At 38.7% G+C, this 19457-nt stretch overlaps 2 protein-coding genes across 9 annotated transcripts in view; one reads left to right on the forward strand and one right to left on the reverse strand.

The window, feature by feature from the left end:
• The window catches only part of LOC105489374 (zinc finger and BTB domain containing 7C), a 383672-nt gene that overhangs the window by 153762 nt on the left and 210453 nt on the right, over positions 1–19457 (forward strand). The window lies entirely within an intron of this gene.
• ZBTB7C-AS2 (ZBTB7C antisense RNA 2) lies at positions 4162–4706 on the reverse strand. The gene is given in 2 exon segments (XM_071085401.1): positions 4162–4512; positions 4515–4706. Coding segments are annotated over 2 exon segments (543 nt in total).

Genomic DNA, 19457 nt, shown 5'->3' on the forward strand with positions numbered 1-19457 from the left:
TATTTGTTTTCTATTCATCTCATCTCTTATTTGTTCAATTTTTCCTCTTTTCCTGCCTTCTTTTGGACCGAATATTTTTGTGATTCCCTTTTATCTCCTTTGTTAACTACCTGTATTTCCTATATTTGTTTTACCAGTATTACCTCAGGTTGCTCTCAGGTTTATAATATGTATCTGTAATGTCAAAGTCTACTTTCAAATGATATTATACTGCTTCGTGAATAGTATACAAACCTTACAATAGTACATTTTCATTTCTTTCCTTTTGACCTTAATGATAATGTCATCATACATTTTACGTTTACATATGTTATAAACCCCATATTATATTGTTATTATTTTTGTATAATTATCTTTTAAAATACAGATACAAATGCAAATGCCATTTCTAAAGCTATCATTGCTTTGTCTAGATCCATATTTCCACCTGGCATCATTTTCATTGTGCTTGAAGAATGCCCTTTAGCACTTCTTATAATATGGGCCTTCTGGCTATTATTTTTTTTTTTAGCTTTTGTATGTATGAAAAAGTCTTTATTTTACCCTTGCTTTAGAAAGGCATTTTCACTGTGTAGAAAATTCCAGGTTGACAATTTTTTCTTTCAGTATTTTAAAGATACTGCTCCCCTGTCTTTTTGCCTACATTATTTTGTATGAGAAATCTGCTGTAATCCCTGTACTTCTTTCTGCATGTAATGTGTCTTCCCCTCCACTCACCCTGGTTGCTTTTAAGATTATGTCTTTATTATTGGTTTCGAACAATTTGATTATGACATGTCTTGGTATGCTTTCTTCATATTTCTTATGTTTCTGTTTTCTTGAGCTTCTTGGAACTGTGGGTTTATAGTTTTTTTAAAAAATCAAGTTTAGTAACATTTTGGCTATTCTCTTTTCAAACACTTTTTTCCTGTCCTCCAACTCTCTCCTTTCCTCTGGAGACTTTAATTACACATAGAACAAGCTGCTTGAAATTGTCCCCACAGTGCACTTTTGCTCTGTACATTTTTAAAATTCTTTTTTTCTCTGTGTGTTTCTTTTTGGATAGCCTCTATTACTATGTATTCAGATTCCTTATTCTCTTTTGGAAAATAGGGGAGGGTGGAGGGAACAAAATCTTATCTGCTGTTATTGGATTCTATCCAGTGTATTTTCATCTGAAAAAGACAAAATTACAACACATCTGATTTAAAGATGTTAATTGGCTTTTATTTTCCATCTAGAATTGGGCGACACTTCATTCTACAAAATAGAATGAGTGTTCTGATGAGCTGAGCAGGAGTGGTTGGCTTTATAGACAGAAGGGCCCAGGAAAGAGAACCAAATAACAAAAGCAGATTGGTCATTTCAAAGTTACTTTTCTTGTAAAGGTTAAAGCAGAGAGGACTTTCTTATAATGCTAGCTAAAACTTCCCTATTTGGATATTTGACTATTATCTCTCTCTCTTTCTCTCTCAATTTCTTGGAAGGTCAGATAAACAACTTTGTTTCAGCTTGGTGCTGTGGAACTTCAGTGTGAGTGACTCCATTTTGGTTTGGTCTGTTGGGCCTACTGCAGGAGCTCAGTCCAAACCAATGGCCTCTTAGAAATTTTATTTAACACATTCTAAATATTGTAGTTTTCATCTCTAGACGTTTTATTTAGTCTTTTTATATCTTACTTTTTATGTCTTAACTTTTTGAACTATGAAATACAGTTATAAGAACTTTTTCATTGTCTTTCTCTGCTAATTCTAAGTTCTGGGTCAGTTTGGATTGATTGGCTTTCTCTCCTTAATAGGGCCATATTTTACAGCTCCTTTGCATATCTGGTAATTTTGTATTGAATGTCAGACATTGTGAATTTTATCCTGTGTGCTGGACATGCTTGTATCCCTTTAAATTTTTTCTAGCTTTATTAAAGGGCTCAATTAAGATATTTGAAATAGTTTGACCCTGTTGGACCTTGTTCATAAGATTGTTAGGTGGGACTAGATTCATATGTAGTCTAGGACAGTATTAAGATCTTTCTCAGTACTTTAGCTCTGTGAATTGTGAGATTTTCAAGTCTGGCCAGTGGGAACAACATTATTCCTGATCCAAGTAAGCATCATAAACAAACCATAATAGGTTCATTGCCTGATGTGCATGGCAAGTCAGTACACTGAGATACCGGATTGCAGCAGGGAAAGGTTTAATCATAGGGCTGCTGAATGAGGAGATGGGCAGAAACCTCAAATCTACCTCCCCAAGAAGTTTAGGACTAGGATTTTTAAGGGCTTTGGAATGGGCTGAAGTGTGGAGATTGTTGATTGGTCAAAGAACGCTGGGTGAAGTTGAAGCGGTATCCTTGTCTGGCGTAAATACACGGGGTTGGTTGTCTTGCATCAAGAAGATTAACGACATGGACACACATACACATGGAGTGGGTTAAGGAGCGGAACGTTTAATAAGCAGAAGAAAGGAGAGAGGAGGGTAGTTCCCTCTCTCTTGTGAGAGAGGTGTCCGAAAAAGGGAAGAGTGGCGACCGCAGCAGATTTTATAGGCAGGCTTGAGGAGGCAGAGCCTGATTTACATAGGGCCCACAGATTGGTTCAACCATGTGTGATGTTTACATAGCGCAGCGGGGGTGGGAGAAGGCTGATCACCCCACTCTGATCTTATTATGCAAATAGGCTTTCCACTTGGCCAGGGCCATCTTGTCTGCTCCTTACTATACACGTGGCTGGCAAAGGGAGAAGGGAAGATGGAGCCGCCATTTAGAACTTGCCTATTCCCGGGTAGTATTTTGCTGCCGGCAATCATGCATGTAAGCTTCCAGCTTTCTTATCTATGTCTGCAACTTGATTTTACAGGCTGCTATTTGTTAGAAAATGGTTTGGGGGCTGCTTTTCATTAAAAAGCAAAACCTTACCAAGAACTCCCATACCCTCATTATCTGCCTAAGTAATTTCTTAACTCCTATATCAGAGTCATGGGACAAGGTGATGAAGAAATTGTATTCTCATGAGATTCACTTCTTCTATGGGGGTCTTCAAGCTGGTTGGCATTAGGTGTTTTGCTGGAATTTAGGATCTAAAAAACAACTTAAGCAATTTCTGAGATCCTACTTATTGGAATAATGGGGGTGCAAGTGGTCAGTATCTAGTGCTACTGTGACTTTCAGTTACAAGGAAGTAGGTCAAAGCACAGCCTGACTAATGCTTAATTATAACTGTATTTCTGTCCAGAATTCTTGTTAACCCTATGAGGGTTACTTCAGTACTATTTCTTTTACCCCTTTTTGGGTGGTTCTTTTCCTGGCTTTGGGTATTTTCCTGACATGTTTGCACTAATCAGTACTCTGATGATGACTTGAGGGGAGCCCTCTACAGATCTTTGAAGTTCTTTCTCTCTCTTCTCTCTGGTGCTCTGTCCTATGAACTTTAACTGCCTTGATCTCTCTGGACGCTCAACTCTGTCTCTTCAACTCAGGAAGAATGCTAGTGCCTCAGTTCCCCCTTCCTGCTCTGTGGCCTACACACTCTCTCAATGCTATAGTTTGGGCAATTGAGCTCACATTATTTTTTCTCATCTCTCAGGCGTCACTGTCTTTCAGTGCCTCATGTCTGGTGTCTTGAAAACTGTTGTTTCACCTATATTGTCTAGTATTTTTATTTTTCCAGGCGCGAGGGTAAATCCAGTCTTTGTTTCTCTACCTTGGCTGAAAGCCAGGGTCTGCCCTGGATGTTTATTTTTTTAAGTATTTTTAAAGGTATTTATTTTACCTTGACTAGATCCCTGGCACATGAGGGATTTTTTTTCTTTTTCTCTCTTGTTTTCAACCCCTGTTCCACCATAACCCCATCAGTTTTGGAGCCCTGGAAGGCTCTGTCTATTCACCCACACAAATCTGAGTGAATCCTATCCATCCCTAAAGGGCCAGCTCAGGGCACTGCTCCAGCAGCCTTTGCACTGCTGTAAGTCCAAGCACATCTGTTTCCCCTCCTCTCTACTCTGTAGGTCTATGCAGTCTTTTCAATATTGACTTTGTATATGTATATTTTCCTCTAAACTGATGGATCGTTAAGGAAAACACTGGAGTTCATCATCTCCCTACATATCACCTTAAGAGGCAGTCACCTCAAATCTCTACATTCATCATAGAAACAGAAATTCCATTAATAAATGTCAGGGACTGCCTCCTTAACCTTGGTGCTCTATTTCCCTCCCACTTTCAGCATTCTGGCTTATTCCATGGGTGGAGGAGGAAGCCAGGTTGGCTTGGTGGGAGGGGAATGGCATCAGTGTGAGGTCATGCCACATCATCCAGAATGCCAGCTCCACACCACAGTGACACATTGCAGGATTGAGCAATGCAGCTGGAGGAAAGAGAGGGAGACCCGTGTCACTTAGACTACAAACAAAAGGGGGGCAGGTGCAAATACAAAGCAAGGACCTGGCGGGAAGTGGCAGGTACACCTGGGCGCATACCACCAGTGCCTGCAGGGAGTGAAGGCAGTGAGAGAGGAGCCATGCCCCATGAGGGATTTTTTTTTAAAATTATTATTTAAGAATGAGGAAACTGAGGCCCAGGGAGACGAAGTAACTTTTCCAATCACAAAAAAAGAGTCAGTGGCAAGAAGGAGAACTAAGATATCTTTAGGCCCAAATATACTTGCCATTGTGTTTTACTGTCCGCACAAGTTATCCCAACTCACAGTACCTTCACAATGCACTATTCTCTCCATAGTGCTGTGAAGAACTGGAACCTGCAGGAAGGTGGATAAACTTTCCCCCAAGCCACACAGGTAAAAACATGTTTCAATCCCTGGGATGAGTCCAAAGCCAGTAGTGCTTTATAACGCAGCCTCCCAGTAAGTGCTGGGAGTACTCCCAGTAAGTGCTGCTTTTTTCAATTCTTTTAAAAAGTTTATTTGTTCTTTCATTAATTTATTCTCTTAACAAACATTTATTGGCTGGGCGTGGTGGCTCAAGCCTGTAATCCCAGCACTTTGGGAGGCCGAGATGGGCGGATCGTGAGGTCAGGAGATCGAGACCATCCTGGCTAACACGGTGAAACCCCTCTCTACTAAAAAACACAAAAAAGTAGCCGGGTGAGGTGGCGGGTGCCTGTAGTCCCAGCTACTCGGGAGGCTGAGGCAGGAGAATGGCGTAAACCCGGGAGGTGGAACTTGCAGTGAGCTGAGATCCAGCCACTGCACCCCAGCCTGGGCGACAGAGCAAGACTCCGTCTCAAAAAAAAAAAAAAAAAGAAAAAAAACAAACATTTATTGATTACCTTTTCTTTATCAGTCACAATATTAAGTGCTAGATGAAAATATGGGTAAAAACAAATGAAGTGGTGTCATTGTCTGGGGTAAATAACCAAGGTTTGTCATCTCACACCAGAGAAATTGAAGGCGCGGACACACAAGAAGTGAGTTTAAGAGCAGAGGTTTAATAGGCAAAAGAAAGAGAGAATAGCTCTCTCTCCTGCAGAGAGAGAGAGGGGCACCTGAGTGGGTCTTCCAGTTCCGTGGTGAAATGCATGGGGTTTTATGGACAAGCTTCAGGAGGTGGTGTCTGATTCACATAGGGCCCGAGAGATTGGTCAGAACAGGTGTGACATTTGCATAGTCCATGAAGAAGCTGGCCATCCAACCCTGATCTTTTAGTATGCAGATGGGTTCTTTACCTGGCCAGCACCATATTGTCTGTTCCTTACTGTACACATGGTTGGCAAAGAAAAGGGAAGATGGAGCCGCCATGTTGAACATGCCTAGCTCCAGGTAGCCTTTTCCTACTGGCACAGCTGCTGGCATTCACCCGTGCAAGATTCTAGCTTGCCTTTTCAGGCTGCAGCTTGATTTTTCAGGCTGCTCTTTGTTGGAAATGATTTGGGGGCTGCTTTTTGTTAAAAGGAAAGCCTTACTGAAGACTCTTTTACCCTCGCTATCTGCCTAAATCATTTCTTTTAAGATCCTGCATCACAAGTATGGTCCTTACTTTCCAGGGTCCCTCCCCTAGTACGAATGTTAGAACTAAGACTACAAATGAATGCTATCAGCTGTTTTATATGCTATAATAGGTTTGTTTGTTTTTTCAAACATTTTATTTTATATTTATTTCTGGGGGGACAGGTTCTTGCTCTGTCACCCAGGCTGGAGTGCAGTGGTGTAATCATGGCTCACTGTAGCCATAGCCTCGTGAGCTCAAGTGATTGTCACGCCCCATTCTCCTGAGTAGCCAGGACTACACAACCATGCTCAGCTAATTTATTTTTATTTGTATTTTTAGTAGAAACAAGGTCTTGCTATGTTGCTCAGGCTGATCTTGAACTCCTGGGCTCAAGTGATCTTCCCACCTCACCCTCCCAAAGTGCTGGGATTATAGGCATGAGACACTATGCCTGGTCAGATATTTTACTTTTAAACATATGCCAAAGTTTAAGTTCAAGCAAATCACAAGAAAAGAAGCATTAGTGGGTTAATTCAGAGATTGTCTCCTATATAAAAATTTTATAGAAAAACAGGATGATTAAATAATCACTGTTAGACTGGATACAATTAAAAAAAAAAAAAAAAAAAAAAGGATTGTTTCAAGATCATTAGATCCTGACTGACAGTCAGCTGAGTGGGTGGGTATCTGGCTTCCCAGAAGAGGTCTTAATCTCATTAAAGTTTATCAGAAAATTGCTTAAGCATTTTATCAACGCTAATTTCTTCCCAGAAAGAGGTTGGAAATTACATCATGCAAAAAGGTTCTGTCCCATTCCAAGTTTGGGACTGGGTTTTTTATTAAGTATGCGCACATACCACAGTGGAGCAAGAGAGAGATCAGGTCAGTTCCACCATGAGGATAACAGTTAGTGATAACTAGCATCATTTGAGTGTTATATGGCAGGCACTGTTCCCTTCACTTGAGAGAGATTAACTCACTAATGCTCACATAATGCTGTTAGGTAGGGGCTTTTCTTACCCCTTTTCTACAGTGGAGGAAAGTAAGGCACAGAGAGCTTAACTTGTTCAAAGTCTCCCAGCTAGAATGTAGCAGAAAGATCAGGAGGGTATCACAAGGAAGATGGGTGGCTCTGTTCCCCAAGGGGATGATAGGGAGGAAAATATTCTGGGAAGACTGGACCCCCAACCCCATTCTATGCTATGAAGCTGTGCTTGTTTTCAGAGATGTGGGGGATTCTGGATCAGTGGAACCACTTGACCCCCACACATGTCACTGGGGAAATCCATTTGGGCTTATGCCTGGGTTTTAGAGGGTGGCTGACTCAAGTCCCAGCTGTGTTTCTAGACCATGTGTTCTGGTATGGACAAAGTGGAGACTCCTCTTCACCTAACAGCTTTCAGACATATAAGCAAAACTTCCAGCCAAGGCAAAAACACATTAGCTCTGCCAGCCATGGACAGGTGACTGGAGTGGTTTCCAGGGGCATTTTCGCTCCAGCCTTAGTGTTCCATCTTATTTTGTTTGCTTCCTCCTTTGTTCAACATGTTTCTGCATTGCCTTTAAACTCCACAGAGGGAGTGTTGAAAGTGGTGGTAAGAAGAGTCTTGCTATTGTAGTGTAAATAAAAGTAAAGATGATAAAGTTTTACAGGGCTATGTACAAATGGATAGTTGGTGCAGTATTACTTCAGACACAGGAAGAGCCTTTCAGAATCTAACCTGTTAGAAATTATAAGAGCTTCTGTGTGAAAATTTAAAGAGAACGTTTAAAAAATAATATTTCTTATGTCACCTATAAAATTCCACTAACCCCAATACAACTATTATATTATTTTTACATATTATCTCTTCTAAATGTAATACATGCTGGGAGTGTTATCTGTGGTGTATGCCTACTATTTTGTATTCTGCTTGTTTTCAATGACCAGTGGATCATAAACATTTTTCATGTTTCTGCATAATTATCATTTTAATGGCCACATAATATTCCATTGTGCAGAGGTACTGTAATTTATTAAACCATTCCCCTTAATGTTAGCCATTTATGTGTTTTCAGTTTGGGGCTTTTATAGATAACACTGCAGTGAGCATCTTCTTGCAAATAGCTTTTTGCTGCTGTTGAATTTCCATAGGAATAATTCCTAATAGAGGCATTACTAGTAAAGGACACAGACATGTATATGGCTCTTTCTCTATATTGCTGAATTGCTTTGCAAAAATATTATTTAATACAGTGCCATCACTCTGGAATGAATCTGCTAGCTTTTTCTGCACTTCAACAGCAGTTAGCAAAAACTTTTTTTTTTCTAATTTGACAGATAAAACAGTATTTCAACTGGCTTTAATTTACGTTCCTTTGTTTACTAGTGAAGATTACTATTTCTCCATGTATTTGTTTATATTGTATATAATTTTCTATGAATTATCTGTTTATCTGTTATGGTCTTGGTGTTTTTATAAATTTAAATGCACTCTTTGTAGGTGATAACTATTAATCATTTTTGTTTATTCAGATACTTTGTTGTCCTTTTTAATTTTTAATTTAATTTTAATTCCCATACATAATATAAATTATGTTATGTATGGAAATTGTCAATCTCAATCTGTGAGTACTTCTTATTTTTCTGAAGAAGAGAGAGTAATTCTTTTATGTATCTTTTGAGTGTTTTAAATGCCTTTCATTTAATCATTTATTCATCATCAAGTTACCAGGTACCTTTTGTGGGGCAGATAGTCTTCTAGGTTCTGAGAATCTAAAATTTTCATCTTCTTGGAGGTTACATTTTAATGAGAAGAGAAACAATAAGCAAAAATATAACTAATATACAAGGTAGCAATAAATCATATAAAGAAAAAGATAAAGCATAGCAGAGGACAAACAATGACCAGGAAAAGATTTAGTGTTCAGGAAAGGCCACTGACAAAGTGACATTTGCGATAGGGAAGACAGGGAGGGCCAATATCAAAAGGTATCATTCGAGCAGACCTGGATGAGATGACAGAGGGAACAGAAAGCGCAAAGGCCCTGAGATGGAAACATATGTGGCATGCTGAGTGTATTAGTTTGTTCTCACACTGCTATAAAGAACTGCCTGAGACTGGGTAATTTGTAGAGAAGAGAGGTTTAATTGACTCAGAGTTTGTATAGCTGCAAATAAAGACATAGCTGAGACTGGGTAATTTATAAAGGAAGAGGTTTAATGGACTCACAGTTCCATATGGCTGGAGAGGTCTCAGAATCATGGCAGAAGGTGAAGGAGGAGCAAAGTCATGTCTTACATGGTGGCAGGCAAGAGAGCTTGTGCAGGGGAACTCCTATTTATAAAACCATAAGATTTCCTGAGACTTATTCACTACCACAAGAACAGTACGAGGGAACCTCCCCCATGATTCAATTATCTCCACCTGGCCCCACCCTTGACACATGGGGATTGTTACAATTCAAGGTGAGATTTGGGTGAGGACACAGCCAAACCATATCAGCACCTCTTCACAGGGCAGCAGGTGAGAGAATGAATGCAGGAAGAACTATCAAACACTTATAAAACCAGCAGACCTCAGATCTCATGAGAACTCACTGTCATGAGAACAACATAGGGGAAACTATCCCCATGATCCAGTTACCTCTGCCTGGTCTCTCCCTTGACTTGTGCGGATTATGGGGATTAAATTCAAGATGAGATTTGGGTGGGGACACAAAGCCTAACCATATCACTGAGAAACAGGGAAAGCCATGTGTGTGGAGTGAAGCAGAAGAGGTGGAGAATTGGAGAAAACAAGGTTGTTACCAGATGGTATGGGGCCAAGGACACGGATTTAATCTGAGGGAGATAGCAAGCCACTAAGTTGAAAGGGCATGAAACAGACATCTGATTTACAGTTTAACTAGATATTTTTATATTTGAATCATTTTGGCAGATTTAGCTCTCCAGGTATGTAATCACATCATATACAGGAGATATTTTTGTGTCTTCTTTTTCAGTATTTATTTCCCTTGTGCTGTCTTTATCTTTCTTGTTGTTGTTTTTAAAAACTTTCCAGACAATGTTAATAATATTTTTATTAATGATTTCAATGACAACAATGACAGTAGGCATATTTGTATATTCTGAATATAGAGGAATTATTGCTAATTTAAATATGGATGCTCTATGCTGTTAACGGGAATTCTTTTTAATTCTAGTTCTTAAATTTTTATTAGGAATCGTTGTTGATTTCTATAAAATACCTGTCAAGTATGCATTAAAATTATAAGATGCTTTTTCTGCTTAGTGTCGTGATGTGGTGTAGCATATTAATAGAACCCCTTATATGAGGCAATACTTGTTTGCAGCCCTGGGGTAATCCCACTTTGTTATGGTATAATTTTAGTGTATATATCATTGAATACATTGCTATTCTTTTATGAACTATCTGTTCTTATGGTCCACTCAGTCTAGCCCCCTCTATCCCTGACTTCGTCCTGCCCTGACTGTGGTTCAGAGAGCTGTGGGGGCATATAGGTGACCAGGCAGAGGCCAGGGTGTGTGTGCATGTGGTGGTTGTTAAGGGGGTGGGATGGGGGGTGTCAAAGCACCTGATGATGATTTCTCCAGCATCACAGTCTCAAGTATGATATGATGTCTCATCCTTTTAAATTTTAGTTTTTATCAAGATATGTATGCCTATAATTTAAAGAATCAGAGAGTTTAATTAAAGTTATTACAGAAAATAGCAGCCCTTTTCCCATCCTACCTCATTTTCCATTTGTGAGAGACAACTACCTTTTTTCTTTTCTAGCTGTGTGTGTGTGTGTGTGTGTGTGTGTGTGTGTGTGTGTGTGTGTTTCAATTTCTGTTTTCTTTAACTCTAAGTAACAGGCACATACAATTATTTGCCATTTTTCTATTTTAAACTTTATTATTAACTGACTTCCTACTATGGAAGATGACAGTTTAGCTCTCTTTACCCCATATTCACACTAGAAACACACTCCCAACATTCCCTCTTTATACCATAATTGTGATTAGATCCAAATTTAGTATTTACAGTATATTATTGTGAAAATGTACCTTGGTTACACCTGAGCTATATGATTCTGTTTAGGCACAATTTTTGTTTTCTGGAATTAATAATTGTTTTTGTTTGTATGTCTGATGCTTAGTTTTCTATGTATTTATTAATAATTCCATCCCTAACATTCTTTAATTCAATAAATACTGTCTCAATCTTTTCAAATACATCAGACAATCTGTCAGTTTCATCTCCTTGTTGAAATCTCTCTGGATATCTCTGACCATTTTTGTCTGATTGCTTTCTGGAGCACAGCTCTCAGCCTGGGCTCAACCAGCTCTAGCATTCTAGGAATTCCCCCTTCCTCTCTTTTGTTTGGATATCCTGTTTTCTGAATCTAAAATCTGTTCCTTTCTTGGATTGCTCCCTTGTTTTGATGGAGTGCATCCTCCAATAACTTTATGAAAAAAGATGCTTGAGATACTTTCTTCTTCTTTTCCTCTATTCCTTTAAAAAATATGTGTTTACCTTTGAACATATATACCATAGAAAAGTATGTAACATTCCTTTTTTCTTATTTTTTGGTGTCTTGATCTATTTTTTTATTCCAATAGGTTTTTAGGGGAACAGGTGGTGTTTGGATACATGGATAAGATCTTTAGTGGTGATTTCTGAGATTTTGGTGCACCTATCACCTGAGCAGCGTACAGTGTACCCAATGTGTAGTCTTTTATCCCTCACTCCCCTACCACCCTTCTCAAGTCCCCAAAGTCCATTGTATCATTCTTATGCCTTTGCATCCTCATAGCTTAGCTTCCACTTGTAAGTGAGGATATACAATGTTTTGTTTTCCATTCCTGAGTTACTTCACTTACAATAACGGTCTCCAACTCCATCCAGGTTGCTGCGAATGCCATTTTTCAATTCCTTTTTTTGGCTGAATAGGATTCCATGCTATATATATACTTTTTTTTTTTACCCCACTTGTTGATTAATGGGCATTTGGGCTGGTTCCATATTTTTGCAATTGTGAATTGTGCTGCTATAAACATGCATGTGCAAGTGTCTTTTTCATATAATGACTCAGTAGTGGGATTGCTGGATCAGATGGTAGATCTACTTTTAGTTTTTTAAGGAATCTTCACACTGTTTTCCATAGTGGTTGTACTATTAATGGTTTACATTCCCACCAGCAGTGTAAAGATGTTCCTTTTCACCACATCCACATCAACATCTATTGTTTTTTGATTTTTTAAATTATGGCCCTTCTTGTAGGAGTAAGGTGGTATTGCATCATAGTTTTGATTTGCATTTCCCTATAATTAGTGAAGTTGAGTATTTTTTCATGTTTGTTTGCTGTTTGTATATCTTCTTTTGCGAATTGTCTATTCATGTCCTTAGCCCGTTTTTTGATGGGATTGTTTTTTTCTTGCTGATTTATTTAAATTCCTTGTAGATTCTGTATAGTAGTCCTTTGTTGGATGCATAGTTTGCAAATACTTTCTCCCACTCTGTGGGTTGTCTGTTTACTCTTCTGATTATTTCTTTTTTTGTACAGATGCTTCTTAGTTTAATTAAGTCCCATATATAGTTATAATTAAGTCCTGCCTCAGCCTCCCAAGTAGCTGGGAATACAGGCACCCGCCACCACGCCCAGCTAATTTTTTGTATTTTTAGTAGAGACGGGGTTTCACTGTGTTAGCAAGGATGGTCTCGATCTCCTGACCTTGTGATCCACCCGCCTTGGCCTCCATCTGTTTGTTTTTGTTGTGTTTGCTTTTGGATTCTTGGTCATGAATTCTTTGCCTAAGCCAATGTCTGGAAGAGTTTTTGTGATGTTATCTTCTAGAATTTTTATGGTTTCAAGTCTTATATTTAAGTCTTCAGTGCATCTTGAGTTGATTTTTGTACAAGCTGAGAGATGAGGATCCAGTTTCAATCATCTACATGTGACTTGCCAATTATCTCAGCATCATTTGTTGAATAGGGTGTCCTTTTCCCACTTTATGTTTTTGTTTGCTTTGTCAAAGATCAGTTGCCTGTAAGTATTTGGCTTTATTCCTGGGTTCTCTATTCTGTTCCATTGGTCTAGGTGCCTATTTTTATACCAGTACCATGCTGTTTTGGTGACTATGACCTTATAGTACAGTTTGAATTTGGGTAATGCGATGCCTCCAGATTTGTTCTTTTTGCTTAGTATTGCTTTGGCTATGTGACCTCTTTTTTAGTTCCTTATGAATTTTAGGATTGTTTTTTCTAGTTCTGTGAAAAATGATGATAGTATTTTGATGGGAGTTTCACTGAATTTGTAGATTGCTTTTGGCAGTCATGGTCATTTTCACAATATTGATTCTACCCATCCATGAGTATGGGATGTGTTTCCATTTGTTTGTGTTGTCTATGATTTCTTTCAGCAGTGTTTTGCAGTTTTTTCTTGTAGAGGTCTTTCATCTCTTTGGTTAGGTATATTCTTGAGTATTTTATTTTATTTTTTGCAGCTTTTGTAAAAGGTTTTGAGTTCTTGATTTGATTCTCAACTTGGTCACTGTTGTTGTACAGCAGTGCTATTGATTTGTATACAAGATTCATTTTGTATCCTGAAACTGCTGAAATCATTTGTCAGATCTAGGAGGTTTTTTTTCTGTTGGGGGTAGAGAGTCTTGCTCTGTCACCCAGGCTGGAGTGCAGTGGCATGATCTCGGCTCACTGCCACCTCCACCTCCTGGGTTCAAACAACACTTGTTCCTCAGCCTCCCAAGTAGCTGAGATTATAGGCATGTACCACCATGCCCAACTAATTTTTTACATTTTTAGTGGAGATGGGGTTTTGCTATGTTCTCCAGGCTGGTCTTGAACTCTGTCCTCAAGCGATCCACCTGCCTCGGCCTCCGGAAGTGTTAGGATTACAGGCATGAGCCACCACACCCAGCCAGATCTAGGAGCTTTTTGGACAAGTCTTTAGGGTTTTCTAGGTGTAGGATCATACCATCAGTGAACAGCAACTGTTTGACTGCCTCTTTACTGATTTCGATACCCTTTATGTCTTTCTCTTGTCTGCTTGCTCTGGCTAGGACTTCCAGTACTATGTTGAACAGAAGGGCTGAAAGTGGGTATTCTTGTCTTGTTCCAGTTCTCAGGGAAAATGGTCTCAACTTTTCCCTGTTCAGTATAATATTGAATATGCGTTTGTCATAGATGGCTTTTATTACCTTAAGCTATGTCCTTCTATGCTGATTTTGCTGAGGGTTTTAGTCATAAAGGGATGCTAGATATTATCAAATACTCTTTCTGTGACTATTGAGATGATCATGCAATTGTCGTTTTTGATTCTGTTTATGTGGTGTATCACATTTATTGATTTGTGTATATTAAACCATCCCTGCATCCCAGGTATGAAACCTACTCAATCATGGTGTACTATCTTTTTTTATATTCTGCTGTTGGAATTGGTTAGCTGCTACTTTGTTCAGGACTTTTGCATCTATATTAATCCAAGATATTGTTCTGTAGTTTTCTCTTTTTGTTACGTCCTTTCCTGGTTTTGGTGTTAGGGTGATACTGGCTTTACAGGATGATTTACGGAGGATTCCCTTTTTCTCTTGCAATAGTTTCAATAGGATTGGTACCAATTCTTTTAATGTCTGAGAGAATTCAGCTGTGAATCCATCTGGTGCTGGACTTTTTTGTTAACAATTTTTTATTACCATTTCAATCTCACTGCTTGTTATCGGTCTCTTCAGAGTTTCTATTTCTTCCTGGTTTAACTTAGGAGGATTGTATACTTCCAGGATTTTATCCATTTCCTCTAGGTTTTCTAGTTTGTGCACACAAACATGTTCATAGTAGCCTTGAATGATCTTTTGTATTTCTGTGGTATCAGTTTTAATATCTTCTGTTTCATTTCTAATTGAGCTTATTTAGATTTTCTCTCTTCTTTTCTTGGTTAATCTTGCTAATAGTCTATCAATTTTGTTTATCTTTTCAAAGAGCAAGCTTTTAGTTTCATTTATCTTTTGTATTTTTTTAATGTCATTTAGTTCTGCTCTAATCTTGGTTATTTCTTTTCTTCTGCTGGGTTTGGGTTTGGTTTCTTGTTTTTCTAGTTCCTTGAGATATGACCTTAGATTGTCGATAGTCTTTCAGACTTTTTGATGTAGGCATTTAATGCAATGAACTTTCCTCTTAGCACTGCTTTTGCTGTATCCCAGAGGTTTTGATAGGTTGTGTCACTATTATTGTTCAGTTCAAAGAATTTTTAAATTTCTATCTTGATTTCATTGTTTAACCAATGATCATTCAGGAGCAGATTATTTAATTTCCATGTCTGTGTATAGTTTTGAGGGTTCCTTTTGGAGTTGATTGCCAATTTTATTCCACTGTGGTCTGAGAGAGTACTTAATATAATTTCTGTTTTCTTAAATTTATTGAGATGTGTTTTATGGCCTATTATATGGTTTATCTTGGAGAATGTTCCATGTGTTGATGAATGCAATGCATATTCTGCAGTTGTTGGGTAGAACGTTCTATAAATATCTGTTAAGTCCATTTGTTCTAGGGTATAGTTTAAGTGCATTGTTTCTTTGTTGACTTTCTGTCTTGAAGACCTGTCTAATGCTGTCAGTGGAGTATTGAAGTCCCCCACTATTATTGTGTTGCCATCTATTTCATTTCTTAGATCTAGTAGTAATTGTTTTATAAATTTGGAAGTTGCATATATATTTAGGATTGTGCTCCTTTCCTGTTTAACTAGTCCTTTTGTCATTATATCTTGTCCTTCTTTGTCTTTTTTTAACTGTTGTTGCTTTAAAGGCTGTCTTGTCTGATATGAGAGTAGCTACTCCTGCTCATTTTTGGTGTCCACTTGCATGGAGTATCTTTTTCCACCCCTTTACCTTGAGTTTATGTGAGTCTTTATGTGTTAGGTGAGTCTCTTGAAGACAGCAGATACTTGGTTGGTGAATTCTTATCCATTCTGCCATTCTGGATCTTTTAAGTGGAGCATTTAGACCATTTACATTCAATGTTAATGTTAAGATGTGAGGTGCTACTCTATTCATCATGCTAGTTGCAATCTGAATATCTTGTTTTTTATTTCATTGTGTTGTTGTTTTATAGACCCTAAGATTTATGCTTTAAGGAGGTTCTATTTTGGTGTATTTCAAGGTTTTTGTGTCAAGATTTAGAACTCCTTTGAGCAGTTCTTGTAGTGCTGGCTTGGAATGGTGAATTCTCTCAGCATTTGTTTGTCTGAAAAAGACTTTATTTTTTCCTTCATTTATGAAGCTTAGTTTTTCTGGATATAAAATTCTTGGCTGATCATTATTTTGTTAAGGAATCTAAAGATAGGACCTCAATCCCTTCTAGCCTGTAGGCTTTCTGCTGAGAAATCTATGGTTAATCTGATAGATTTTCTTTTATAGGTTACCTGATGCTTTTGCCTCACAGCTATTAAGATTATTTTCTTCATCCTGACTTTAGATAACCTGATGACTATGTGCCTAGGTGATGATCTTTTTGTGATGAATTGTCTGGGTGTTCTTTGAGCTTCTTGTATTTGTATGTAAGGCCAGGAATGTTTCACTTGATTATTCTTTCAAATAAGCTTTCCAAACTTTTAGACTTCTCTTCTTCCTCAGGAACACCAATTATCCTTAGGTTCTGTAATTTAACATAATTCCAAAGTTGTAGGAGGCTTTGTTCATTTAATTTTTTTTTCTTTGTTGGATTGGGTTAATTCAGAAGCCTTATCTTTGAGCTCTGAAGTTCTTTCTTCTACTTATTTGATTCTATTGTTGAAAGTTTCCAGCGTATTTTGCATTTCTCTGAGTCTGTCTTTCATTTCCAGAGATTGTGATTGTTTTTTATTTATGCTATCTATTTTGCTGGAGTTTTTTGTCTATATCTTATATTGTTTTTAAAATTTCTTTAAATTGGTTTTCACCATTCTCTGGTGCCTCCTTGAGTAGCTTAATAATCAACCTTCTCTATTCTTTTTTTTGGAAATTCAGAGATTTCTTCTTGGTTTGGATCCATTGCTGGTGAGCTAGTGTGATATTTTAGGGATGTTCAACAACCTTGTTTTGTCATATTACCAGAATTGTTTTTCTGGTTTCTTATCATTTGGGTAGACAATGTCAGGGGAAAGATCTGGGGCTCAAGGGCTGCTGTTCAGATTTGTTTGTCCCACAGAGTGATCCCTTGATGTGGTGCTCTTCCTCTTCCCCTAGGGATGAGGCCTCCTGAGAGCCAGACTACAGTGATTGTTATTGCTCTTTTGGGTCTAGCCATCCAGCAGACCTACCAGGTTCTGAGCTGGTACTAGAGAGTGTCTGCAAAGAGTCCTGTGGTGTGATTCATCTCCAGGTCTGTCAGTCATGGATACAAGCACCTACTCCAGTGGAGGTAGCAGGGGAGTGAAGTGGACTTTGTTAGGGTCCTTGGTTGTAGTTTTGTTTAGTGCACTGGCTTTCTCGAATACTGATTGTGCTAGCAGTTGGTTGGCCTCTAGCCGGGAGGTGGTGCTTTCAAGGGAGCATCAGCTGATACAAGCTTGCCTAAGGTTTCCTGGATATGTATTCGGGTTTCTTAGGTGATGCGCAGGGTTATAGAGTACCCAAGATATTATTTCTTTTGTCTTCAGTTACCAGGGAGGGTAAAGAAAGACTATCAAGTCAGGGAGGAATTAGGTGTTTCTGAGCTCAGACTCTCCTTGAGTGGGGCTTGCTGCAGCCACTGTGGGGGATGAGGGGTAGTTCTCAGGCCAATGGAGTTATTTTTCCAGAGGGATTATGGCTGCCACTGCTCCTATGTCATACAGGTCATCAGGGAAGTGGGGGAAAGCCATCAGTGACAGGCTTCACCAAGCTCCCACACAGCCAGCAAGGCCAATCTCACTCCTACCATGCCCCACCAACAGCACCAAACTGGTATCCAGGCAGCAGGTGAGTGGGGCTGAAATCTTGCCCCAGGCTACAAGCCTCCCTGCTGAGAAACAGGCAGGGCTTTCAGGCCCCACCCCTCCCCTCCTGCCACAGCTTCTGTGCTGGTATCTGCACTTCCTGTTCACACCTCACTCCCATTCTGCCCAGGAAAACTTCGCATTCAGTTGAAATTATTAAAAAGTTCAGCTGGAAGTTTCCTTCTTCCTGTGATCCTTCCCCAATTCCACTGGCAGCCTTCCCCAAGGACCCCTGTGAGATAAAGTCAGAAATGGCTTCCCTGGGGACGAGGAGTGCCTACAGAGATCTTCCTGCTGCTTCTACTTTCATATTTCATTCAGCTCTCTCAATTTATTTCAGCTCTAGGTAAGGTTAACTCCTTCTCCCATGATCTGGATTTTCAGGTTCCCCAGTTAGGATGTGTGTTCAGAGGCAGACTTTCCCCCTCACACACTTTGGGCACTCACAGTTTTTGGGCTGTCTCACAGAGTTTGCAGCTGCAAGCTGCTTCCTTCAAAGGGCCTTTGAATTCTTTTGGTTTTCCTGGTATGTTCCTGTGGTAGTTCTTGAGGCAAAAGTTCACAGTGTGAGTCTTCACATGCTGTTCTGTCCATCCGAGTGGGAGCTGCAAGTTAGTCCTACCTCCTATCTGCCATTTTTTTCAGAAAAGTGCATAACACTTATATGCACAGTTAACAAATATTAATAGTCATAATACAAACACCCAAGTAACTGCCACCCACTTTAAGTAAAGGGACATTATCAGAATCGCTGGAAACTCCCCTTTCAGAGATAACCATTGTCCTTATTTTTAAGATAATAATCTCCTTGCTTTTTCTCTTACCAGCTGTGTTTTCATTATTTTAAACTTTGGACTTTCCTAGTTTTGAACCTAATAAAAATAGAATCATTATATATGTATTCTTTTAGGTCGTATGTTTTACTCAACATTGTGTTTGTAAGAATCATTCATTTGGTTGTATGCAGTTGTAGTTCATTTTTATTACTATATTCTGCTGTATGAATAAGTGAGAATATACACTAATTTAAAAAAGTATTTCCATTATTGATTGGATATTTGGTTATTTCCAGTTTGGGACAAATATAAACAATGCTGTTAAATCTTCTTAGTATATTTCATGGTAACCATGTGCACACATCTTGATAGACTATATAGCTGGGATGCAATTATCTATCAAAGGGTATGCCTACCTTTCTTTTTACTGGATAACATGAAATTTTTTTGTTGTTGTTGTTTTTGTGTTTTTTTTTGTTTTTTTTTTTGTTTTTTTTTTTTTTTTGCAAAGTGGTCTTATCAAACTATGCTCCCACAAGGAAGCAAAGAATATACCAAATTATATTACCCATTCTCTCATCTTCTTGTCAACACTTAGTATTGTCAGAACTTTCAATTTTTGCCATTCTAATGTATATATGTATGGTTTTAATTTTCATTTCCCTGGTAGCCAAGGTTGAGCATCTTTTCTTATATTTATTGGCCTTTTGGATTTTTGTACCCTCTCAGCTATTCCTTCCCTTTGGATGCTTCTATGGTTGGGAGTCTCAGCTCCCCACATTTGAACTGTTTCCTGGATTCCTCAACCATTCT

Source organism: Macaca nemestrina, chromosome 19 (genome assembly GCF_043159975.1).
Source record: "Macaca nemestrina isolate mMacNem1 chromosome 19, mMacNem.hap1, whole genome shotgun sequence".
Lineage (NCBI taxonomy): Eukaryota > Metazoa > Chordata > Mammalia > Primates > Cercopithecidae > Macaca > Macaca nemestrina.